Genomic DNA, 27,288 nt, shown 5'->3' with positions numbered 1-27,288 from the left:
TAGATAGGAAAGAGTTGTATTGAGTGTGACCTTTCTGATGAACTGCAGATCAGGTATTGACTGAAAACATATTGGCAAAGAAGTAATAAATGGCATTTAGAAAAGATGAAAATGTGAATGTTTCGGAGCATTAAAAAAGAGCACAAATGTGTACAAAAAAAAAATAAAAGCAGCTTCAGGTGTTTTGTCACTTTTGGGGAGATATGAGAGACATTTGTACAAATGCTGCCATTTTCTTTGGCAGCTGAAGTAGCACCACTTTTTTTATTTATTTTGGGTATGAACTGTTTTTACTGGTTCATTTCATAAGGAGAAAACAGGTGTCATTGTCTCGCATGCAGTCATATTGATTAATTTCAGTGTATTTAGATTGTGTCAATTTTTTTAAAATGACTTATTTTATGAAATAAAATGTTAGTAGCATTTAATCACAAGGTGCTTTTCATTTATATTTCATAATTTTTTAATTAAAATGTTTTTGAATGTGAAAGTCCCCATTGGCTTCTATGAGTACATATGCAAGATTGCATGCTTGTGTAAGACAATTAATAATAATCCTGAGTACATGAAGGGAAGCATATGGATCATGTTTAATATATTTTCGGTAACACTTTACAATAAAGTTCCATCTGTTAACATGAACTAAAAATATTTGTAAAGCATTTATTAGTCTTAGTTAAGGTTAATTTCAGCATTTACTAATACATTATTAAAATCAAAAGTTGTACCTTAATATTACTTAATTGACCTGGGCTAACATGAACTAACAATGAACAGTTGTATTTTTTTGTTAACTAACATTAACAAAGATTTATAAATACTGTTACAAATGTATTGCTCATTAGTTAATATACTAATGTTAACTAAAGGTGCTTTATTGTAAAGTGTTACCATACATTATACTGCATAGTTATATGTTTAGTCCTCTAGACAATTTTCTACACAAGAAGGTAATGCTGCAGTAATGTTATAGTACTGAAATACAGCTCATAACTTGATATAGGGCACCACCTAGAGGTTCTTTGTGGAACAATTCATTTTAAACCCTGATTCAGAAGACATTACAGACATGTCTTTGTAAACTCAGACTTAAAAGAATACAGCATAGCATCCATAAATCTAATCAAAATAAAAAGTTACAATATTGGCTTCCCAGTAAATGATTTAATATTGGAGATTCTGCCCTTTATACTTTTAAAATTTAACATAATAAAAAAAGTCTTAAAAATTCTTAATATCTGTGAACAAAATTAACAAATGGGTCAATATTTTTTTTTGCGTCAGGTCAGATTTTACATTGGACATCAAATGATGACCCAGCACAGTATCAAAATTGTGTATCATACAAAAGTATACAGAATGTTTTAAAAACTCTGAAATTCATATATATAATCAACTGTAGATTCATCAATAAGCAACATTAGGATACCTTGGGCTTAATACAAAAGCAATTTTATAAATGCATAAACATCAGCATAAGTTGCTGATTTTTTCAAAAGCATTTTCATCCTCTTAAGCTGTCTGCGACCCTATCAGAATATACCTGTGACACATTTGTGAGTCATGATGACCCAAAAAGGTTCAGGACTACTGCCCTAAAGAAAGATGAATTACAAAATTCAAAGACCAAGCCACCTGGGCTGCTTTCCTCCTAGAAAAACTAAATCAGCCTGCTGTTGATTTAACAGAGGTAGCAGTTACTGAGTCACATCACTTCTTAAAGCGGGAGTGAGTACCCATGACCATATAACTGTCCCTGGACAGCTCTCTCTTGACTGGGGACCTGCCATTAGGCTTGCAGGTTTTGGTTCCAGGCCGGGCGATCATGGTCATCCTGCACGGGTCATGCTTTAATAAGTAAGTACCAAAGGTCTCCCATCCACCACCAACACGCACCATGGCATGTTTATCATTCAACATCTGTAAAAGTGAGAAAGCATGAGAGAGAGAATGCACAAGAAATTCTTGATTAAATATTTGTTCGACAAAATAATTTCACAGATGTTAAAGGGTATTTCTTCCACTTCAACTATTTTTTGAAAATAAAATCTCTTAAAACTCTTATCTAACAATGTCCTAAAGAGTAGATATACAGTCTTACATTGTCACCACACTGTTTTTCCAACACATCTCAAATCATGTGTTGTGTTTAGCATTACTACCATGGATTTTTTTTTTTTTTTATAAAATGTCTCTATTGTCATTCTAAGTTTATTGCTAGCATTTATCTTAAAAATGATTCGCAATGACACATGCTCCAATGATGCCACAGCTGTGGGACGGTAATATTTTATGAAGCCTATTGAATTTATACAAATCATTCCACAAAACAACTACTGAAATGTTTTCTGATGTGTTTAGATTATCTTTTTAAACATGACTATGAAAATTCATTATAAAATATAATTTTTTACATTATGTAATATTTCATATTTTATGATGAATGTTAGAAGTTTAAAGCTGCAGTCCGTAACTTTTTTTGGTTAAAAATGATCCAAAATCAATTTTTGAGCAAGTACATAACCAGCCAGTGTTCAAAACTATCTCATTATCTTAGCTCGATTCACAACGGTAAGCTTGCAATAATGTTTTATTATAAGAGCAGCATGGTGGATTTCCGCAGGAAATTTGAGCATGCAGCAGTTCCTCTGTGTGTCATTACGTCACGTCTGTAAACAGAAAGGAAGGTCTGAAATCCAGTCAGTATCTGGTGTGACCACCATTTTCCTCATACAATGCAACACATCTCCTTTGCACAGAGTTGATCAGGTTGTTGTTGGTTTTGGCCTGTGGAATGTTGGTCCACTCCTCTTCAATGGCTGTGCGAAGTTGCTGGATATTGGCAGGAACTGGAACACGCTGTCGTATACGTCGATCCAGAGCATCCCAAACATGCTCAATGGGTGACATGTCCGGTGAATATGCTGGCCATGCAAGAACTGGGATGTTTTCAGCTTCTAGGAATTGCATACAGATCCTTGCAACATGGGGCTGTGCATTATCATGCTGCAACATGAGGTGATGGTCGTGGATGAATGGCACAACAATGGGCCTCAGGATCTCATCACGGTATCTCTGTGCATTCAAAATGCCATCAATAAAATGCACCTGTGTTCGTTGTCCATAACATACACCTGCCCATACCATAACCCCACCGCCACCGCGGGCCACTCGATCCACAACGTTGACATCAGCAAACCTCTCATCCACACGACGCCATACACGCGGTCTTGCATCTGCCCTGTACAGTGAAAACCGGGACTCATCCGTGAAGAGAACACCTCTCCAAAGTGCCAGATGCCATTGAATGTGAGCATTTGTCCACTCAAGTCAGTTACGACGACAAACTGTAGTCAGGTCGAGACCCCAATGAGGACGACGAGCATGCAGATGAGCTTCCCTGAGAAGGTTTCTGACAGTTTGTGCAGAAATTCTTTGGTTATGCAAACCGATTGTTGCAGCAGCTGTCTGGGTGGCTGGTCTCAGACGATCTTGGAGGTGAAGATGCTGGATGTGGAGGTCCTGTGCTGGTGTGGTTACACGTGGTCTGTGGTTGTGAGGCCGGTTGGATGTACTGCCAAATTCTCTGAAACGCCTTTGGAGACGGCTTATGGTATAGAAATGATCATGCTGTCTAATCAGCATCTTGATATGCCACACCTGTGAGGTGGATGGATTATCTCGGCAAAGGAGAAGTGCTCACTAACACAGATTTAGAGAGATTTGTGAACAATATTTGAGAATTTTGAATTTTGTTTGCTCGCCTGCGTTTGCTCTTGCCTGTTCTTGTTTTGCTTTTGCTTGGTTGCATTTCGAGTTGATTGTGTGTTTTACTTTGCTGAAACTTTGCTCTTCATGATCTACTCATTGGGTCTCATTCATGAAACATTCGTAAATATACGAGTAAATATGTGAGTGATTTACACGTAAACAGACTTTCACGAAAACTCTTCTCCTGATTCATAAATACTTCGTAAACGTCAGAAGTGATAGTAAAATGTGTGTGTGTGTTAATGAATTCCAATCAGTCGTAAATGGGACGTGCGTGCACGGTCATTCTCAATTACCATAAATCCAGCCCATTAAATCCGACTGACAACTATATATGGGCATCATATTATGACACCAAATGAAGGATTTTGGCCATCTTATAGGAAACAAGTTCCATAGTTTGCCCAGCCCTATTGTAATCAATTCATTATTTGATTAAAGTGCTCCGTTTGCAGATGCTATAGGTGCGTTCACGCGGCCTCGTAATTCCTGTAGTTACAAGATTCTAGCTTGTTAAAAGCGTTCACATCCTCGTAGAGTTCGTAATTACAGTTTGTAAGCTGGGAGTTTTCTGAAAGCTCCCACATGTAACATGTGGCCACTATACCACCTGACCGCTGTGGATTGATTTATTAGGCGTTGATAGTGGTGCCATGGAAAAGCATAATTTCCAGTCCAAGGACCAAAAAGGACGTGAACAGCTCCGAATATAACGTCATTTCAAGCTAGCGGTAAATACAAGGTGACGTGAACGCAGCTTATTACTGGCTCTCAAAACAAAAGTAAAAAGAAAAAACGTATGTAATTACTATATATAATATTTTTTCAAAATGCTGTAAATATTTACTTTATTAAGGTGAATTAAAATGCAGCCTTATTAATGAGCAAAACGTTCGGATGTTAAACGCACTATTTACGCGTGACTGGGAGCAGGTGTAGATTTCTTTCGTACCAACTAACATTTGGAAAATACGAACATTTTAATGAATCCGAAAATTTACGCCAGAACCACTTTACACACGATTTACACAAAAATTCGTTCTGCTCTTGTTTCATGAATGAGACCCATTGAGTTTATGGTGTGACTCGACTCTCGGTTTACCAGAGTTTATTCAAGTCCTTCTCCGATACATAGTGATGGGACCAGGTTAGTACGTCACGTGACTTACACCTCACAGCACGTAAAGTTGTCTAAACACACTAGGTTATGAGCGGGTGCCAATTCATGTATTTATGTTTGCTAGACAGTGTAATTAGTGGTGTCCTACACTGAAGATGTTATTTTCCTTGTTTTCTTTTGATTAGCTTAGTATTTGTTGGGGTTTAGTTATCTTGTTTTGTTTTATTGATTTCTTTGCTTTAGCACCGCTCTTGTCCCTCGCTTTGTTATTGTTTATTCTTTATGTATGTATATAATTTGTAAATAGGTATTTGTTTGTTTTTGGATGTATGTTTGGTTCACTGCTTATTGTATTATTGGGTGTTTTGTTATATTGAATTATTTTTTTCTTACTAAAAGCAACTACAAATTCAGTTTTCCTCTCTGCCTGTTTCCTTATTGCACACATCACATCTCCTTAATAAATGAGTACATTCCTTTTAACAGCATTTTAATAATTAGTTTTCTCGTGTTACGTCTCCATATCCCCTAGACGCCAGGGTGACGTAACAGCTATGATGTAAAGTAGTGATTGTACAGCTTGAATAACAGTGTAAATTTGCTGTCCCCTCAAAATAACTCAACACACAGCCATTAATGTCTAAACCACTGGCCACAAAAGTGAGTACACCCCTAAGAGTCCTCTTCCACTCCACCATGATGACATCACAGAGCTGGCGGATGTTAGACACCTTGCACTCCTCCACCTTCCGTTTGAGGATGCCCCACAGATGCTCAATAGGGTTTAGGTACCCTCGGCTTCTTTAGCAAGGCAGTGGTCGTTTTGGAGGTGTGCTTGGGGTTGTTATCATGTTGGAATACTGTCCTGTGGCCCAGTCTCGGAAGAGAGGGGATCATTCTCTGCTCATTCATGGTTTCCTCAATGAACTGTAGCTCCCCAATGCCGGCAGCACTCATGCAGCCCCAGACCATGACACTCCCACCACCGTGCTTGACTGCAGGCAAGACACACTTGTCTTTGTTACTCCTCACCTGGTTGCCGCCACACATGCTTGACACCATCTGAACCAAATAAGTTTATTTTGGTCTCATCAGACCACAGGACATCGTTCCAGTAATCCATGTCCTTAGTCTGCTTGTCTTCAGCAAACTGTTTGCAGGCCTTCTTGTGCATCATCTTTAGAAGAGGCTTCCTTCTGGGATGACAGCCATGCAGATCAATTTGATGCAGTGTGCGGCATATGATCTGAGCACTGACAGGCTCACCCCCCCACTCCTTCAACCTCTGCAGCAATGCTGGCAGCACTCATACGTCTATTTCCCAAACACAACCTCTGGGTATGACGCTGAGCATGTGCACTCAACTTCTTTGGTCGACCGTGGCAAGGCCTGTTCTGGAACCTGGAACCTGTCCTGTTAAACCGCTGTATGGTCTTGGCCACTGTGCTACAGCTCAGCGGTTTAGACATTAATGGCTGTGTGTTGAGTTATTTTGAGGGGACAGCAAATTTACACTGTTATACAAGCTGTACACTCACTACTTTACATTGTAACAAAGTGTCATTTCTTCAGTGTTGTCACAAGAAAAGATATAATAAAATATTTACAAAAATGTGAGGGGTGTACTCACTTCTGTGAGATACTGTATATATATATATATATATATATATATATGTATATATATGTGTGTGTGTGTATATGTGTGTATATATATATATATATATATATATATATATATGTGTATGTATATATATATATATATATATATATATATATATATATATATATATATATTTTTTTTTTTTTTTTAAATGATCTCCCCTCCTCCTTCATAAAATATTCAAAGTATAGGCTACATCTAATATGCAACAGATCCGATGAAAGGCAAATGATCCAAGTCAGAAAGGCTGCGAGAGAGAGTGAGTATGTGTGTGTGTAAGTGAGTGAGGGGGGGCTGTGCTGTTAAAATCTCATTAAGCCTAATGAAACACCACCTCACGGCACCAGCTGAGCACCAGCGCTGGACAAATCCACACAGGCTTTTCAGACATACACCTACGGCGCGTGGCATGAAGCTCACTCGCTGCCACGGCAACCGCTCCAGAGCATGAACAAGACACACGAAATAGAAATGCACCGAAACTGAGAGCGAGAGCACAGGAAGGGTCACGTCTCCTGAGAAATGTGTCTCTGTCCCCTGAGGCACCGACAGTCATCTATTTCCTCCTCCCCTCCACCTTATCAGTCTTGACCCCCTCATTAGAAACCTGTTAAGCTGCTGGTAATACAACCAGATTTATGTGTTTTGCACCTCCCACCCCTCCAAACCCTTTTAGCTTGATGCATCCTAATAGAGGGATACAGCCTATTCATGCGTGCGCACGTTTGCCAAGCAGGGTAATTCTAATTACCATGCGGTTTGATCAGTCTCAGCTGTTTCCAAGCAGATTAAAATGTCAGGGCTGACAGAAGAGGTGAGGGCGAGCGAGAATTAACAAATACACAGAAAGCCGCGAGGAAGGGGGAGTCTGTTTAAGAAAAGCCCGCGTCAGTCAAACCTTTAGCGCTTCTGACCGGTACGTAAATAAAAACAGTGCAGAATGATATGTTGAATGTTCCATTAAAAATGATTTACATGCATTAGTCCGTTCTGAAAAGCCTGTGTGGTCAAAATCCAACATCGTGATATTATTCCCATTTACAACACTCCTTTAGTCTCTTATCTCATTCTCTGTTATATATAATATCAACGAAATTGATTCTAGTCTTTTTGTTCGTCATTTTCCTCCACTGAAAATTTAATGGGAAAGAGACGAGAGCGAGAGTGCTGTTGTTAACACACTAACCACTAGATGGCAGATTGTAGCTTTTATTTCCTCGTTTGAACAGGACCTGACTGAGTACACGTCTTCTTGAAGTCTAGATAGAGTTCATTTAGCTAGTATACAGGTGCTGGTCATATTAGAATATCATCAAAAAGTTGATTTATTTCACTAATTCCATTCAAAATGTGAAACTTGTATATTATATTCATTCATTACACACAGACTGATATATTTCAAATGTTTATTTCTTTTAATTTTGATGATTGTAACTGACAACTAAGGAAAATTCCAAATTCAGTATCTCAGAAAATGAGCTCATACTTTTCATGTTCATACTTTTCAGTTGGCCAAGATTTCTAAAAATCCTTTCTTTGTATTGGTCTTAAGTAATATTCTAAATATTACTTAAGACCAATACAGAATATTACTTAAGACCAATACAAAGAAAGGATTTTTAGAAATCTTGGCCAACTGAAAAGTATGAACATGAAAAGTATGAGCATGTACAGCACTCAATACTTAGTTGGGGCTCCTTTTGCCTGAATTACTGCAGCAATGTGGCGTGGCATGGAGTCGATCAGTCCGTGGCACTGCTCAGGTGTTATGAGAGCCCAGGTTGCTCTGATAGTGGCCTTCAGCTCTTCTGCATTGTTGGGTCTGGCATATCACATCTTCCTCTTCACAATACCCCATAGATTTTCTATGGGGTTAAGGTCAGGCGAGTTTGCTGGCCAATTAAGAACAGGGATACCATGGTCCTTAAACCAGGTACTGGTAGCTTTGGCACTGTGTGCAGGTGCCAAGTCCTGTTGGAAAATGAAATCTGCATCTCCATAAAGCTGGTCAGCAGCAGGAAGCATGAAGTGCTCTAAAACTTCCTGGTATAGGGCTGCGTTGACAATGGACCTCAGAAAACACAGTGGACCAACACCAGCAGATGACATTGCACCCCAAACCATCACTGACTGTGGAAACTTTACACTGGATCTCAAGCAACGTGGATTGTGTGCCTCTCCTCTCTTCCTTCAGACTCTGGGACCCTGATTTCCAAATTTACTTTACTCAGAGAATAACTTTGGACCACTCAGCAGCAGTCCAGTCCTTTTTGTCTTTAGCCCAGGCGAGACGCTTCTGACGCTGTCTGTTGTTCAAGAGTGGCTTGACACAAGGAATGCGACAGCTGAAACCCATGTCTCGCATACGTCTGTGCGTAGTGGTTCTTGAAGCACTGACTCCAGCTGCAGTCCACTCTTTGTGAATCTCCCCCACATTTTTGAATGGGTTTTGTTTCACAATCCTCTCCAGTGTGCGGCTATCCCTATTGCTTGTACACTTTTTTCTACCACATATTTTCCTTCCCTTCGCCTCTCTATTAATGTGCTTGGACACAGAGCTCTGTGAACAGCCAGCCTATTTTGCAATGACCTTTTGTGTCTTGCCCTCCTTGTGCAAGGTGTCAATGGTCATCTTTTGGACAACTGTCAAGTCAGCAGTCTTCCCCATGATTGTGTAGCCTACAGAACTAGACTGAGAGATCATTTAAAGGCCATTGCAGGTGTTTTGAGTTAATTAGCTGATTAGAGTGTGGCACCAGGTGTCTTCAATATTGAACCTTTTCACAATATTTTCTGAGATACTGAATTTGGGATTTTCCTTAGTTGTCAGTTATAATCATCAAAATTAAAAGAAATAAACATTTGAAATATATCAGTCTGTGTGTATGAATGAATATAATATACAAGTTTCACTTTTTGAATGGAATTAGTGAAATAAATCAACTTTTTGATGATATTCTAATTATATGACCAGCACCTGTATGTTCTAAAAAGGGGCTGGATATTATACACACCTTTATATTAGTGAAATACAGCATGTATGGTAAAGGAAATGGCTGAGATGGCAAACAGTAGTAACCCACCTTAAAAAAGATTAGCTGTAATGTATACACACAGGAAAAGCTCTCTAAAGCACATCAAGCTGCTATAGAGACAAAAACAACACTACCAGGTTGTGGTCTGTTTTGCTGTCTGCCTCCATTTTCAACGCACCTGGATGAGATTCATATCTGACCCTTAATCTGCCTTTTGTGTAACAAGAATGAATAATGAATATGTCCTTAATTACTGAACAGACCAAGAAGCAAGATAAACTTAGTGGAACCTATCAAAAATACACAATGTATAAAAAGTGCTAAAGGTGGTGAAGCTTGCGTTAGCCATATTCATTTATAAATGGGGTGTCCATGAAAGGAGAGTTTTGTCAGATAAAGGTAAACAGCTTTCAACAGTCTTTGTTAAAATGGCATTATGCTTTCCAGTCAGATCTAAAGAGAGAAGTATTCATGGACCCATTAACATCCCTGTTAATGACAGACATGACATGAATCGTATTTCTTAGTGATTCACTGATTCTTCACTCCTTCCGCTACACAGCTCAGCCATTGTGATGATCTATGGATCTTCCTTCTCTTTCATTTTAGCCCAGGATGTCACAACAAAAGTTAAAAAAAAAAAATGAATTAAAAAAAGTCCCACTCCTTTCCACTGAAAAGAATGGTGAGAAATTATATTAAAAGCTCCCCTTCTCTTTCTCTTTGCGTGCTACAGTAAGCCTCACTCTCTAATTGGATCTCTGACAGAAAGCAGCTGCTTTTCTTCCTCTGCCACACATACTGTTGCCCTGAAGGATTTGTCTGATTGAAAAATCATAAAAGGGAGTGGTGGAGCCAACAAAAGCAAAGGCTTTAAGTCTATGAATACAACCACACTACTAATCACTAGATCAGTAACCTACGTATAGATGAATTATACTTTTGCAATAAAAAAAGTGCAGATCTAGCTGCTGATGTTGGTTATTGCTGCTGCAAAACAAGTACAGGACTTGCTACTGCCAATACATAAACAACACACTGCTGTGAGCAAGTAAGAGATGCTGCTGCTGTACAAAAGCATACATGAATTACCCATAGCAGATATATACAGGTGGAGCTGGGGAAGGTGGAGGGTTTCTGAAAGCGTGCTGCAACATCTACAGCAAAAAGCTGACCAAGTACTTGAAGGTTGAGCAGCGACTGATTGGCTACTGATACAGCAGGAAGGAACCAATCAATTGTGCTCTATAGAGAATGATGTGATTGCAAGCAGATTGAGTTAAGGGCCTATTAGCCTGCACTATCTAGAGTTTCATGACAGACCTTTTATTGCTAGATAAATATAAAAAGCAAAGAAAGTTCTCATTAACATTAACAAACAGCTAGATGTATTGATGGCTATTGTGACAGTGAACACAAATAGTATGTGTTACATACAGTAAGTGTAATCTGATATGTTTAATTAAGCATGCAATGAGTTTGTACAGGTCCCAAATGAGACAAAGTGACAATTCTGTTAAGAGTTAAACTATTCCCTGTAGGGTTTAGATGCATTTTCTCTTTTAGAGACTAAAAAAAAAGATAAAATTATTTAAAAATAAATGACCATTTTGGCACTTTGAGTTTTAATATAATCAAAATTCTGTGTATTTTCAGTATGACTGAGTGTTTTATTTTTGTTTCTTATGAAGTATTTGTGTTATTTTCTGGTATATGGGACTCCAGCCCTAATCCTAGACATTTGTTAGTCTGAACCTCCTTTTTCTCTATTCAAAGGTGTGAACCTTTTCTTCATGTTGCCAGGCAACACCAGCTCCCATGCGACTTTGCCTTGACTGAGTACTGTTCTCTCAGGTTCAAAACTAATTTTTGTGCTTCTAAAGATACAGTGAAAGCACAGCAGAGCTTGTTGACATGTCGATGCCTATAACAAACAATGAGACATGAGTTTTCATATCGCTTCATATCCTTCCACAGAAGTCAATGGAAACCAGACAAACTGCAATAATAAATATTGAATAACATTTTCAATCAGCTAAATGGAGTTAAAAAGGCAGTACATACCCTGACATAGAGAACTTTGTCTCCGACACGATAATGGCCTTTTGGCTGCTTCTCAATGCAGAATTTGACTGGACATTTGCATGGTGGATCCTCTGATATTTGCCTCACCTGAAAAAAGCAACAAAGAAAACATGATATTTATAATGAGCATAAATTCATGCACCAGTACGGTCAAGGATTGGGAAACCACATACAGTATATGACCTGAAAGTACTCACAATCTCATCCAGCAGGTTCCCACTGCTCTTTTTCGCATGAGTCTTTCCAAAGCTGTTTGTCGGAGAGGGTGGCATTGATTTGACGGGTGTCCTGATGGGTGATGGTGGAGTTGGTGAAGTTTGCTGAGGTTCTGACGGGGTGTTTGAGTCAGAGGAGATGGACGTGGACTCTGGGGGAGGGGTAGGGGCCAGTGGAGTAGAGGGATAGGGGTCCGGAGGAGGGGATGGAGGAGAGATTGGTGAGGGGGTTGAGATTACAGGGGGCTCTGGATCAGGAGGGAAAAAAACAGGTGGGGTGGAGGGAGATGGCAGAGGTGAGGCAAAGAACATGGATGGTGACAGAGACTCATTTTCCTCTTTCTCAATCTCTCTCTCAAGCTTGACCAGCGCAGGGGGCTCAATGCCATACCTGAGGGAGAACAGTTCTTCAACTCTGACTGAGAGATGAAAATATGATAATGACATGTGATAGTAAATGACTGTAATGGATCAAAGGACCTCACCTTGAAGCAATTCTCCCAAGTTGCATGAGACACAAGCATACATCCCTAGGATGCTTCTGAAGAACTGGTGAAACACATACATTGTCATACATGCACAAAAACAAAATCCTCAGAGACCTATGAGCATGTTTAAAACACCCTGGACGTAACAATGGACAAGACCGAGCTTTGATGGTCTCATACAAAGATTCCCAAAGCAAAAAGACATTTGATATGTCTATTCAGCTAAATAACATTATACCCTCTCAAATAACATTATCATAACCCTGCAAAGAGAATGACGGTGACTGAAAGAAGCCTCAGTTTTGTATCTAGAATCTCACTGAGAACATTTTTTTTTTGAGTAACAAAAAGATATCTTACTCAATTAAAAAAAAAAAAAAAAATCCATAAAACCCTAAATCCCTAAAAACAAGATATTATATTTGAGTATCACATTTCATAAAATCTAAAATAATAACAAATAATAAGGTTTATGTTTAAAGCAAGAACAAATATTTTCCAATTATATAAGAAAAATCATAAAATTATTTTAATATTTTTTTTAAATTATTTTATTATTTCTTATTTTGTTGTAAATTATTATTTCTTACCCCATTGGCAAAGAATTTTCTCTTCATCTCACTAATTTTTAGTTTGATTTCTCTGAAAAAAGATTTAAAGGGATAGTTCACCCAAAAATGACAATTCTGTCATCATTTACACATCTTCATGTCGGTCCAAACCCGTAAAGGCAGGAACACACCAAGCCGAAGCAGATGAACTAGTGGCGACGAAAGCAGACCGCGGGGTTGGTTCACATTGGCAGCGTCTGGGTCCAAAGTTGCCCTGACACACCAAAGCGACGCTCGACAGCCGACGGCCAAGTAGCATGTCTGTTCTGCGCCTGGGTAAGATGAAATGCCTTTCCGTACCAGCAGGTGGCAGTAGCTAAACAGCCAATCAGAATGTTTAGATGACCAGACGAGCTCCGGTTCAACATGTCGAATCGGCCGAAAAAAAGCAGAGGAGGACCAACTTCAGCCGATGGTGTGGAACACACTGAGAAAACTTAGTCGGCTGACGAACAAAAACTGCCCTAAGGCCGACCGTTGGCATGGTGTGTTCCTGCCTTAAGACTTTCATTCATATCGGAACAAAAACTAAGAGATTTTCAATGAAATCTGAGAGATTTCTGTCTCCGTTGACAGTCCATGCAACTACTAACTTCAAAAAGTTAGTAAAGAGATCTTAAAAATGAGTCCATATGAGTCGAGCGGTTTAGTGTGGATTTTCTAAAGAGACTCAATTACTTTATATGATGAACAGATTTCATCATTTTCAGACTTTTATTCACTAAACATTCATCAACTCACACATCAGTTATGGTAAACGGAAGCTCAAGAATGTTCGCTTGACGTGCAAGAACCAATGAGCTTCATTCTCGCGTGTCAAGCAGTTCGGTTGAGCTTCTGTTTATGTTCGCTGATGTGAATAAAAGCCTAAATTCATTCTGTTCATCATATAGAGTGATCGAGTTTCGATAGGAAAATTATTCTATTTTGTTTTAAGAATGCTTAGATATTTTTACTGGAAAACAGTAAAAAGGCTTTGACCTTAATGTCTTAATGTGACAATAGCCAAAATAAGAGCATTTTCATCCTCTAAGTCATTAAAGATGTTTGCATGAGCTTCCCAACCCATTTTTGAGCCTTTGCAATGCAGACACAAAACAAACTTTGTAGTGTTTGCACTGACATTAGTGATATATTTGTTGTGCAGTGGAAAAGTGGAAAAAAAACAGACGCCTATTTTGTTGGAAAAGGATGTTGAAACTTGTATCAACAAGTACAAAAACTGAAATCTGTCTCCTTTACATTCTGACAAGGTGTGAATCCTTATGAAAACAAAGAAACAACAGCTAAATCCAAAATAGCCTCATTTTGAAAGCTATGATAAATGTTGGCTAGATTTACAGTCCTAATAATTGGGTATCAATGTACACTGAGGAACAGAATTTTATGTTTCTCAATTAGAATGTACATTAATTTAGAGTTAAATGCATTTAAACTGACAGGCATGTGCACATACAAAAGTTACATCAACACCCTGGCTATGTCACTGCAAATGTCCCTCAGGTTTTAAAGGGGTGGTTACGTGGTTTTTTTCTAGGCTTGATTGTGTTTTTGGGGCACAGTTTAACATGTCTTAATGCTTCAATTTTTTGAAAACGCTGTATTTTTCATATATTTTACCTTTATTCTACACGTCTGTTTCCACTGTCATATGAACGGCTCGTTTGACTTCCTGCTTCTATGAAGCCACTCCCTCCAAAATACGTAATGTACTCAGATTGGTCAGCAGGTTGGTAACTGACCCAGTCTATCGTGATTCGCCGAAGCGTCCAGAAACGCCACGTCCCTTACCATCCGTTATTACGCGCTTAGACGGAATGTAAATAATAGCGCCGAATCAGACCCAGCTCGCGTTTGGTGTAAACAACTCTTCCGCTTTCATTATGCTGCGCCACATGGCCTCGCCCACTTTGTTGCGTGTTCCCGGGGGCAGTGTTTATTTTAATAGCAAGCGTTTATGATGTCACCAACCCGGGAAGAAGCTCGTTGTAGTCCAAACCAGGTGTTTTTGTAGGCAATAAACTGCCATAATTTTAAAAGACAATATCTCCCTTTGCATTGAACTTTCAGTGCTGTAACTTTGCAGATACTGTTTATGCTCAAGCAGCAACATTACACACTAACTAAAGTTAAAAAAGTGAAATCGCATGTAACCACCCCTTTAAGACTATGGTATTTTAGCCCTCTCTTCATGTAATATGACCTATAAACCTGTAAAATTACCAGAACTAAAAGACTGAGAAAAGGGTTTTGTTGCTTTTATAGCAGTTATTGAACACTAGCTCATGCTGCATTATTTTATCTAACCTCTCAAAACCTTTCAATGTGCACTCTTCATTTTCACTATTATTGTATTGTATTCTCTATCTTTGACCCTATGTTTTCATTCCCCATTTTACCCCTGACCTACTGTCCTTTCATTTCTATTTCCTTCTCTTTCTCTCCATTATTCATCACACAGTGATGGACAGCAGGGGCCAAGGGTGTGACGCAGTGAACAGTAGAGTGACACAGATATTGATACTGCTTGCTATTCAGCAGTTCTTTAGGGCCACAGCCCCACAGGACAACAGCCTGCATAGACACAGACACAGAGGAAGTAAGGCTCATTCTAACCGGACATCTCGCTTAAAAGGTTAGTTCACCCAAAATAAAAAAAATAAATAAATAAAAAAACTGCCTTATAGCATGCTTGAGCTTCCATTTACCATAACTGATGTGTGCATTGATGAATGTTTATATGTGAATAAAAGCTTAAATTAAATCTGTTCATCATAAAAGGGATCATGTATCTTCGCAAAATTTGGATTAAACTACTCAATTCATATATGGATTTGTTTTTTGATCTCTGTATGAACTTTTTGAAGCGTTAAAGTGGTAGTTGTGTGGACTGCCAATGAAGGGACAAAATGTTCTCTGATATTATTAGAATATCTTAATTTGTGTTCTGAAGATGAACAAACGTCTTACAGGTTTGGAAAGACATTAGGGTGAGTAATTATTGACAGAATTTTCATTTTTGGGTGAACTAACCCTTTAATGATATTATGAGTGTAAAGGTGGGCAAGGAAAACAGATCTTTCTGTGCTGAAAATGTGTCCATGGTCAAATTTCTCAGGATTGTTGGTGAATCATCTCAGACGTACAACCACATACCACTTGTACTGAAACCAAAGAACCTAGTCAGATTAATCACAAAGATAGTATATTCACAAGCTAATATCTTAAACATAAACAAACAAAAAAAAAAAAACTTGATATGATAAGAGAAAACTGGTGTTTTGGAATACTCACCAAGATCTTCAGACTCAAACAGATGTGATGGCTCTATCCCAATTTTACGGCACCAGTACAGAAAGTTAGCTGCGTTGTCCCTAGCAAAGAATGATCCAGAGGCTGCATCAGGCCGCCAGCGAATCACACGCCGAATAAAGGGCTATAAACACAGAAGAAACCAACCGAAATGTAACTGGTTAGCTTATTATGTGCTCATTTGAATATATTCACAGTATAAAAATAGCACAAAAAAATAATAGTCCCTCTATAAGGCGACACTATTTTCAAATAACATACATTGTTCATGTGTCCTAAAATTTGCATTCTCATGCCAGTGCTAGTAATTTTAGGGCACATCTTAAAGGGATAGTTCACCCAGAAATGAAAATTCTGTTATCATTTACTCACCCTCATGTCGTTCCAAATCCAGAGCTTCAAATGAAGTCTTCATCTTTGGAGCACAAATGAAGATCTTTTTGATGAAATCTGAGAGCTTTCTGTCCCTCCATAGACAGCTACACAACTACCACTTTGACTCTTCAAAAAGTTCATAAAGAGATCGTAAAACAAATCCATATGAATTGAGTGGTTTAGTCCAAATGTAACTTTCAAATTTAACAGTCAACTTTATATGATGAACGGATTGAATTTAATCTTTTATTGACATAAACATTCGTCAACTCACACATCAGTTGTAGTAAACAGAAGCTCAAGCTTATTTGCTTGACGGTACAAGAACCAATGAGATTTGTTCCCATGTGCTACACAGCACGTTTGAGCTTCTGGAAGAGGTTTGATCTCACGCGTCAAGCAGGTTCAGTTGAGCTTCTGTTCATGTTTGCTGATCGATGTTTATATGTGAATAAAAGCCTATATTCAATCTGTTATCTAATCATATAAAGCGATCGAGTCTCTTCAGAATATTTGGACCAAACCACTCGATTCATATGGATTAGTTTTAAGATCTCTTTATGAATTTTTTGAAGCATCAAAATGGTTGTTGCATAGCTGTAAATAGAGGGACAGAAAGCTCTAAGATTTCATCAAAAAGATCTTAATTTGTGTTCCGAAGATGAAACTACAGTCTTGCAGGTTAGGTTTGGAACGACATGAGGGTGAGTAATTAATGACAGAATTTTCATTTTTGGGTGAACTAACCCTTCAATAATAAGCTTAGGATCAAACTACCCATAATATGAGCACCTTGCCATTGCTTGACAGAATCATTTTCTCCTGTAGCGTTTCTGCAAGCTGACACAGGACAACACCAGTGTCTAGTCTGTCCATGAAGTTATCCACTGTTATATCCAAACCTGTACAGGAAGCATTCAGAGAGACAAATGAACATTAAGAGAGAGATATAAAGAATGATCAGTATATCAGGTTATAAAGGCACTGATTAAATTGTAGTGGATGAACTGGTAGCTGTAAAAAGCATAGTGACACTTAGGCATCCACACAGTACGGTTACAAGTTTTACCTTCCTTACATATCATCTCCTCCATCTTTTATTTATCAGTTTTCAGTAGCTATAGGCAACTTGAAGATGCCCAAAAAATCCTCTAAGTACACTCGCTCTGAGATTCTCACGGCTATGCAGACACATTCCTGAGGCCTGGGTGTTAAGTACATACAGATTCAGACACAGCAGTCATACCGGAGCTTAACCATCACGGTGAAGGGGGAGTGGGGGGCCTGGGGAGGGGGAATACAGGAGGTGACTGTGGAGGGAAACCACAACAAAAACAGAAATCCTGCAGAATATGACTGGGGATGATCATTAGCTCAGAGCGAGAGAGAAGTGTGTAGGAAAACAAAGAGATCTCCTGCTGTCCGTCAACCACAGAGCCATAATGCTGCCCTGAGCTCAACAGCAACAGGAAGAGTTGAGGAAGAGAAGTGTGTGTTAATCAGAGAAATCCCTCATCAGCTTCTTCAGTGGAAACAACAACAACTCTGATGTTGTCTCCATTCTAATCTCATTTCTCAGGTTGTTGTGTCTTTACTGTATATTTAAGTACTGCCAGCCTGTTAGCTTAAGGGTTTGTGTTTTTTGATCTCTTTACATGTTGTGTTTTGTTTTTATCAAGTCTCTTTAGCCCACAGTTGTCTTAAGAGGTTCTGACAACAAAGGTCAAGACACGCAGGGACCTGTACAAGACGCACATATCCTGGTCTGTTTAAGAAAGGCAATTCCTCTTTTAAGGTCCCATCAGGGCATGTCCCATTGATCCAAGATGCAGAGGAATTTAAGGTATTCTATTTAAAGTCTGTAAACACCATGATATTGCTGATGTGCAGGGCAGACACAGAATAATCCATATCTGTTAGCTTGTGCAGGATTTAATCAAGATTTTATCCGATTGTGTAAATAAGGCTTTATATTGATGCCAAGCAATGGGAATGTGAAAAAGAGTAACCTTGAGTCCTTGTTAGTCAGAAGATTTAACAGAAAACCAACTTAAATTACTGACACTGCAGTAAAGCTGAAATGCAAAACATACTGAAAATTGAAGCACAGGAAGCACAAGGCACCATCTTCTCCTGGAGTCGTGACTGATAATAAAATAAGTGGGCCTATTGGTGTCCAGAGATGGCTATAATTTTTAAAATCACAACTTTCCTTGACACACTTGAGCTCTAGTTTCCATGTGTTGAACTGCCAAAGGCAATTTATAGTTGTAGTTAAAGACTCAATGTTGCCCTAAAGATTAATCCCAGACAGTGTATTTTTTGAGAAAATATCCCAATGTTGTTTTTTTTTTCTCCATACACTGGTAGTCTATGGTGACCAAATAGGTGTGGTTACAAGCATTTGTGATGATGAACATTTGAGGTTATCGTCACAGGAAGCATCAGTGATGTATATATTGATTTCTTGTTTATTTTGTGTAATGAATAACAAAAACATCCTTATTCGGTTGACGCAGTAAACACAGCGAAGGCTTCTGTGTAGGAGACTGACACAGAAGAGAAGAAATTGTTGAATGCACAAAAAGTATTCTCGATGCTTCATAAAATTAAGGTCGAACCATTGTAGTCACATGGACTATTTTAATGATGTCTTTACTACCTTTCTGGGCCTTGAAAGTGGCAATTGCGTTGATGTCTATGGGGGATCAGAAAGCTCTCAGATTTCATCAAAAATATCTTAATTTGTGTTCCGAAGATGAATGAAGGTCTTACGGGTGTGGAACGACACGAGGGTGAGTAATTAACGACAGAATTTTAATTTCATTTGGGTGAACTAACCCTTTAAAGGTCAACATTTCAAAAATCAGTAATCACTAATGCTTATTCAACTATGAATAGTTTGATTTCCTTACCAAGGATTCCATTTAGCCAGATGGCCAGATCTTCTTTCATGGGCAGGAGACTGGACTCATGCCTACAAGCCAGCCACTCGTTGTACTGGTGCAGACAGGAAAGGTCAGGTCCTGGTTCCCGCCTAGGACTGAAGGCACCATTCATACTGACTCAAGTAGTGGACTGCTGGATAGAGAAGGAAAGAGAGGAACTTAATTGAGTCTTTTTCTTGTTTTTTGGCCTGTCACTTTTAATCAATTTAATGCATCCTTGATGTATTAATTAAAAAAAAAAATCTTACTGAGCCCCCAAAAATATTGAATCTAGTGTATGATTTAAAATAAGTCAGAGCAACTGGATCAAATCCAGCACCTCTTTAAAAGAAATAATCTAGCATACATACTCTCTGCAGCAATGGTCAGGCTGAATGGTCCTGAATGGTACAATTACAGCACAACATCTGTTCTCTCAATGCTTATATGGACCACTGTCTGAATGTACCTCAACCACCACTGGATTTACACTGTACCTAATGATGCACATCTACTACATTCCAACTGTTCTTTAAAACTGACTAAAGCAATGAAAGGGAAATATTAACATTGGTAACAGGCAAAAGGATGAGATAATAAACAGTGATGGGAATTTAGTGTAATACTGTTTCAAAGTCAGCTCACGTCTGACTGCTGCCAGGTATTTCACAATTTATCATAAGGATATAAAAAATATCCTTAGGTACAGAATTAGAATGAGGGAATTAAGATTTGTCATGCTAGACTGGATGGAGAAAAGGGCAAACACAAACAGACAAATACCAGCCCAGACACACTCCCACTCAGGGGAGGATTTAATGTACAAGTCTTCTTCAATCCTTAGCAACTGAAGAATGCTCTGTCCTGTAATTTCCCCCCTACTCAGGCAACTATTCATCAGAGGGGCCTTTCACATGTAGAAACATGCTCCTGCTTCCCATAACTGCCACAGTCTTGTAAGGCAGAGGAAGGAGAGTAGACACCTGCAGGGCAGATGTGTGCAATTGAAATAGGTGCGGAGAGAAATAGTGGTAAATGTAAGACCACACCAACCCCCATTTATTTTATTAAAGCTGGATGACATGAAGCTCTCGAGTGAGCTGGTGAGGAAGAGGAGATTAAGACACAAACTCTGACACTATTAGATGTTGTCCTCCACAGCATAAAGTGAGGGGTGATGAGATGATATGTTAAGAGTTGTTCTATGTGAGCAGCGAGAAATCGGAGGCAAAAAGGAAGCTTTTATAGAAGGTCTATCTCCCAGAAGAGCTCAAGCTCAAAGAAGAAACAAAAAACTTTTTATCAAGGTTTTTATTGATACAACAGAAGATGGTGAAACCAAGCGGCAACCTCCCAGTTTGGCTCTTGAAGCCAATACTGAAGTGACTAAAACTGCAATTCATTGACTGGCCGCTAGGGACAGGATCCAAAAGAAAGCAGAATCTCATTGAGCCCATGTTAAAATGCCAAACTTTACAGCAGGAAAAAAACATGTTTACAGCCTGGTACAAATTGTGGTTTTGGTCTATATAGCTAATTTTGCCCTTCATGACAACTGTGAGGGGGGTGAATTTTTTTATAACTCATCCGTTTAAATTACATTAAAGGGATAGTTCACCCAAAAATGAAAATTTGATGTTTATCTGCTTACCCCCAGTGCATCCAAGATGTAGGTGACATTTTTTCTTCAGTCGATCACAAATGATGATTTTTAACTGCAACCGCTGCCCTCTGTCATTCAAATCATTGCAGTAGATGGGAACTTCATCTATAAGAGTGAATAAACCTTGCTTAGACAAATCCAAATGAAACCCTGCGGCTCGTGACAACACATTAATGTCCTAAGACACGAAACGATCGGTTTGTGAGAGAAACCGAACATTATGAACCACTATGTCCAACTCCGTTCAGCTTCCGGTGAGTGAGGTCAAAAAACGCGTTGTGATGACGGAAGTGATGTCTCGCCCATATACTTCAATGAGCGCGAGACATCACTTCCGTTGTCAGAGCGCGATCTGACCTCACTCACCGGAAGCTGAACGCAGTTGGACATAGTGGTGTATTAGAGGTAAAAAATGATATAAATAATGTTCGGTTTCTCGCACAAACCGATCGTTTCGTGTCTTAGGACATTAATGTGTTGTCACGAGCCGCAGGGTTTCATTTGGATTTGTCTAAGCAAGGTTTATTCACTCTTATAGATGAAGTTCCCATCTACTGCAATTATTTGAATGACAGAGGGCAGCGGTTGCAGTTAAAAATCATCATTTGTGATCGACTGAAGAAAAAATGTCACCTACATCTTGGATGCACTGGGGGTAAGCAGATAAATATCAAATTTTCATTTTTGGGTGAACTATCCCTTTAAGCCTTAAAGTTCTGCATAATTAAGGGCGTGGCCACTTGAGTGACAGGTGGATTGCTTCTGCTGTCACCATTAGCCATTTGTCTGCTGCCGTCAAGTCACCTCAGCTCTACCTACGTCCCGGCTCTTTGCCCATGTTCTGTTATCCGGGAGTGACGCGCGATGACACGCGATGATAAGCTGCCAAGGTGGCAACGGCCGGCTTTAGGTTTCAAAAATCCTCTTCAGAAACCTACGTGTGACGTCATGGACACTACGTCCATATTTTTTTACAGTCTATATGGGTGAAACACGGAAACAAAATAGATGAGTAAAAAGAGGATACAAAGATGACTAGGACTAAGATGCTTTAATAAAGGCTCAAAAAGGTCAAATCAGTCAAATTCACAAATGAATCACTGGCTGCAAATGTAATCCAGACGTACTAAATCCATCATGTTGCCATTGTCATGTGACCTACCAGGATCAGTTGAATTGCTTCAATGCCATTTACAAATCCTCTCCCGTGGCCTCATGAGATAGTAAAGTGTCCAATGGACACACACTTTAGAATCCCGCCGAAGTAGGTCATCCAGGTACCTTTTTGCCTACTGTTTTATGAATACCGTTAATTCAGACATACTCTTTTCACGTACTGTTTGGATAATACAGAAAAGCGCAGCGGTAATTGACAGAATGGATGATTAAAGAACAGCAAAAAATGAAGATGGCTTGAACTCCAGGGCCTTGTGTGTGTCAGTGATGAAGGCTGAGCCTCTTTGACCGATGGAGCATGGGAAGCCCACACAACAGGATTACAGCACACAGGTGCCACATTCACACATACACTGCAACCTGACCATACTCAGACAGGAGGAGAGGAAGAGGTTTTCATACAAACCCACAGACAAAAAGAGGCTTGTTCACACATACACACACACCAAGATACATGTAACGGTAAAACACATACACACATACAGGCTTGAGCTCCAGTTCACCGCTCACAGATAGGTGTGAACATTCATTGATACACACTGACACAAGGCAACACGTGAGATACAGAGGATCAGCTGCACTCATCCAATGACATTTTCCGTGCAAGCTCCTCATCAAACAGAGAAATCAGTCTAATTTTTACAGGCTGTAATTGTGTCATCTCCTCATGTTCTGGTGAATAACTTAATGAATGCTGAAAGCTCTCATCTGGGAATACAAGCTAAAACAGATACAAACTACAATTTTAACTGCCATACCAATCTAAGTGTCAGGTTCAGGGACAGGGTACGTCCAGCACAATAAATCACATTTCTGCTAGCCTGGTAGTCTGCCACTCTCACCTCTGTTAAATTACAGTCATGAGTTACTGTAGAGAAAGGGCTTGACATTTATCATACCTAATACTGGGCTGACAGACAAAATGTAGAGTACTTGTTCTATCAAGGACTTTGAGTGTAAAGAAAAGATCTCTGCTTCAAAGCATGACAGGACAACACCCACAGCAACTCATTTACTTCTGGAGTAAATCCATGTATAAAAACAACACTGACTCTGTGTTTATTTTAATGGCATGTAAAGCCCAACCTCAGCTGAACAATGTCAGAGAGAATGTTAGCACACTCAACAAAATCGTCTACTACAAAGGTCTACATTTCAATGAAACTTGAGAAACCGCCATTAGCAAACTTGTGACATTGCTTATAGTGAGTGGATCACAACCACAAACAGTGTAAGTGAAACCTGCAATTCATTCAGGCCAATGGGGTAAAATGAGTCGGAGTGAAAGATGAGCACCCTCTGTATCTAGCAAACTGTGTACAATTTGTGTTAGGTGATTAAATATTTAGGAAGGATTTCTGTGAATGTGAGGGACACATTAATAGTTTTTAACTGTATTAACTGTTGTCTTGTTTCTGAAAAAATCTGCCAAAATATGTAAATATATATTAGATTAATATTCAAAAAAAATCTTGTTTTAAAAAAATCATTTATTATGTAATTATGTTTAGATTTGTCTTAGCCCATATTTGTCACCTTACCCCATGGTAAAGTTCAACATATCCGAACCACAGGGAAAGTTGGGCCATTGCATAGAGGAATAGTTCACCCAAAAACTGTCAAAGGTGTGATCGTCATCATATTCACCCTTTCATGCCTTTCTTTCTTCCATGAAACACATAAGCAATTATTTACAACAGATCTTTTCAATGTAATGAAGGTCAATGGTGAACATCGATGCAGGTGAAGCAAGATTTTCAAGGAATGACAGCCTAAATTTCAAACTGTTCCTCACAAAATGTTATCGTATAACTTAAGAACACTTAGCAGAATTTATTATAAGAATACAGACATAGGCCCTACTAAGAGTATAAGGCAGTATGGATTTCTTTTATGGTGATGTTTGTCCTTATGGATTTCACTTGAATATGGTAAAGAGCAGCACAAACATTCTTCAGAACTTGTGGTCCACGAAAGAAAGGAAGTCAAACATGTTTGGATTTGGAATGACATGAGGGCAACTAAATTATTACATACTTTTAATTTTTGGGTGAACTATATATAGTTAAGCAAATACTGTCTCATCCTTTCCCATTCTTCACTATAGTTTAAGTCCAGAATACCACTGTAAAAAATGCTGGGTTAAAAACAACCCAAGTTCGGTTGAAAATGGACAAACCCAGCGATTGGGTTGTTTTAACCCAGCGGTTGGGTTAAATGTTTGCCCAACCTGCTGGGTAGTTTTATTTAAACCAACTATTATTTAAAAATTGCTATATGGCTAGCTTAAAATGAACCCAAAATAGTTCGGAAATTAAAAACCAGATGCAATTAGAGACAACAATAGTAGACAAAAGGTGAATGTTTATTAATAAGCTTTAATATTTTATTAATATAAATTTAATAGTTTATTAATATAAATGTATTAATAATCAATTTAATAAATGTTTATTGTTTAATAATTATTCATTGAACATTAATAAATGTTAATTTCCAACATATTTTGGGTTAATTTTAATTAAGCAATACAGTAATTTTTAAACAATAAATGAGTTAAATAAAAACTACCCATCAGGTTGGGCAAACATTTAACCCTACCGCTGGGTTAAAACAACCCAATTGCTGGGTTTGTCCATTTTCAACCCAACTTGGGTTGTTTTTAACCCAGCATTTTTTAGAGTGTGAGCACTGTGATAATAACACTTATTAGGCACCAAAAAGTAATTGGTCAGAGACGACCTGCGTTAAGCTCTTCAACAAAAACCTTCTTATACTCTTAGAAATTATACAGCTACTTTATGAGTGCAGAGTTAAGATATTTAAAACAGATCCCTAAAATGTATGGAAATAATTTGTTGAGGTGCATAAAACATGACAATATTCTATTGCTGTGTATTTTTAAATCATACATCAAGGAATTGTCAAACTTAACTTCATGATGAAGAAAATTTCAGCATCAACTCCTTTATTCATTTATTTACAGATCTGTACACAGCCTTCACCAAATGAGCTGTAACGATATTTAAAGCAATTAAAATATCTAGCCTCAGATCGGGGGAAAGTTTCGCTAGTGAAGTTTTGAGACAGACAGGCCTTGAAATATTAGAAACGATTAATTTGTAAACGAATGGATAATTTTAGTCTAACATATTAAAACTCTGTTTTATGTAGTTATCGCGTTATACATCTTAAGGCATAAGAAGCATGAACCGGTGCCTACCTCTTTCTGTGTCCTCGGCAGATCGGCCAACAATGTCACTGTCAAAACTTTCACTCTCTCCTCAAAACACACTCTCGGTGTCAAGTTGCATTTACACACTGGCAGTATAGTGACGTGTTAACAACACGCCTGTGATCATTCATGATTGTCAGAGCTCCCACAAAAACCGTTCTCTTGGGGCAGAAAGGTTTTTCTTCTTCTCTGAGACAGAAAATAAAGAAGCTGTATTAATTTGCATTTAGAGTGTCTTTACGCCAACAAATAACGTAAACCTTAGTTTATAGAAAAAGTACAAGGTTGTTTACAAATGTAGTTTATAAAAAAAGCGTTTAGTTAGCCGTTGTATCAGTTCTTCATTATAGAAAAAAAAAGATATAACCATTTGAGCATAATCTACATCATATTTTTTGTGATTTACAGAATTACAGGATGCATTATCTGGGGAATGTTTGCCTAATTTCCAGTGGAATGATTTTGCATACGGGCTATGATATTTCTGCCCAAGGAGATAAACTTCCTCTATTGTTTGTTTACCCACGTATGATTTGCATGCCCGCGCTATATGCGTAAACTAGCAGAACGTGCAAACTAACAGCTTGGATCATGTCTTTGATCTGTTTGTTCACTAACGGGTTGGTTTTATCTTTTTGCCAGTAGAACATTCCAATCCCATTTAATTTCATTCAGAATCAGATACACACTGTGCAAACCATCTAGCCTACTGCTATTGTATCCGAGACCACGCACGAGCCCTCATTTACTTCAACCAGCAGATGGCGTTACTACTCATCTATCATTTTTGCAGGTCTAAACAGATTTTAAATGTTTAATTTGAAATGTCTCTGATATTTCGAGGCTTTTATTTTTAAAGTCACATCAATTCCGAATTAATTTCTGTGTCCGCGTCGGTGTTTTCAGATTAAACCATTTATTTATAATCCATTAGAGAAGGACCCAGGTTTACGCCGTGTTTTAGACCTGAAAGGGCGTCAAAGATGTCTGTTTTCCCGCCCACTCAGTTATTTATGGCGGGTAATAGATAAATGTGTGTTCGCACTAGTTAGAGAGCCGCAGTTACACGACAGGGATCACTGCGCAGGACCGTGACAGATGGCGGGATTGTGCGTTTCCTGGACAACCAAGGAACGCGTCTGGTGTTTGGATAGACACGCGGGAACCCACCGAACACCAGGCACGTGCCTGTCCAAATTGGTCCCTGGGGTCTGTGGGGCCCGTTCAGCATCAGATGGGCCCATCACTAATTGGAGTTCTTTGTCCCACAGCATTCATCTTCCTGCTCGATATTCATGATGTGTCTTGCTCTCAACTATAGGCCTATATCTAAATATTAATAATTCAATAATTCCATAATTCAGTCATTTCCTTTTAATAGCCCGCTTTTGACCATGGAACAAAAGCTACCTTAAAAACAAGGGTGAAAACAGAATGCAGAGAGGAAAATAATTACACATCATACAGACCTGTCAGTCGCGCAGGTAAGTGCGCCATGTTTTCATTTACTCAAAATGGCACAGATTTAATTATAGTATTGCTTCATTACAAACACGGTGAGTGAGGCAGTCACTGTTCATAAAGTGTCAACTCAACATCCGGGTCAATAGCCTCAGGG

General features: G+C 38.7%; 1 protein-coding gene across 2 annotated transcripts; it reads right to left on the bottom strand.

Moving 5' to 3' along the window:
- Positions 1-1,018: 1,018 nt before the first annotated feature.
- On the bottom strand, positions 1,019-25,720 carry gas2b (growth arrest-specific 2b). Of its 2 annotated transcripts, none has more exons than XM_067400771.1 (8): positions 25,659-25,720; positions 19,588-19,750; positions 17,465-17,574; positions 16,280-16,421; positions 12,372-12,435; positions 11,869-12,277; positions 11,651-11,758; positions 1,019-1,920 (listed from the first exon to the last, which is right to left on the bottom strand). In XM_067400771.1, exons 2-8 carry the CDS (start codon positions 19,730-19,732, stop codon positions 1,711-1,713), a joined length of 1,188 nt encoding a protein of 395 aa, XP_067256872.1. In that variant the 5' UTR covers positions 19,733-19,750; positions 25,659-25,720; the 3' UTR covers positions 1,019-1,710. The 2 variants fall into 2 exon arrangements, with proteins under 2 accessions (XP_067256872.1, XP_067256871.1); XM_067400770.1 differs by having other exon boundaries at positions 19,588-19,753; positions 25,659-25,712.
- Positions 25,721-27,288: the final 1,568 nt, after the last annotated feature.

The sequence above is a fragment of the Chanodichthys erythropterus genome, chromosome 11, assembly GCF_024489055.1.
Source record: "Chanodichthys erythropterus isolate Z2021 chromosome 11, ASM2448905v1, whole genome shotgun sequence".
NCBI lineage: Eukaryota > Metazoa > Chordata > Actinopteri > Cypriniformes > Xenocyprididae > Chanodichthys > Chanodichthys erythropterus.
The sequence above is the reverse complement of the archived record's forward strand: the minus strand, read 5'-3'. Positions and strand labels throughout refer to the sequence as shown.

Excerpts from the sequence above, each read along its gene's own strand:
- gas2b (XM_067400771.1), bottom strand. The coding sequence starts at position 19,732 with ATGAATGGTGCCTTCAGTCCTAGGCGGGAACCAGGACCTGACCTTTCC. Across the intron at positions 16,422-17,464 it reads TTCTGTCAAGCAATGGCAAG|CCCTTTATTCGGCGTGTGAT; the intron begins GTGCTCATATTA and ends CTGTGTTTATAG. Across the intron at positions 11,759-11,868 it reads GGAACCTGCTGGATGAGATT|GTGAGGCAAATATCAGAGGA; the intron begins GTGAGTACTTTC and ends TGCTTTTTTCAG.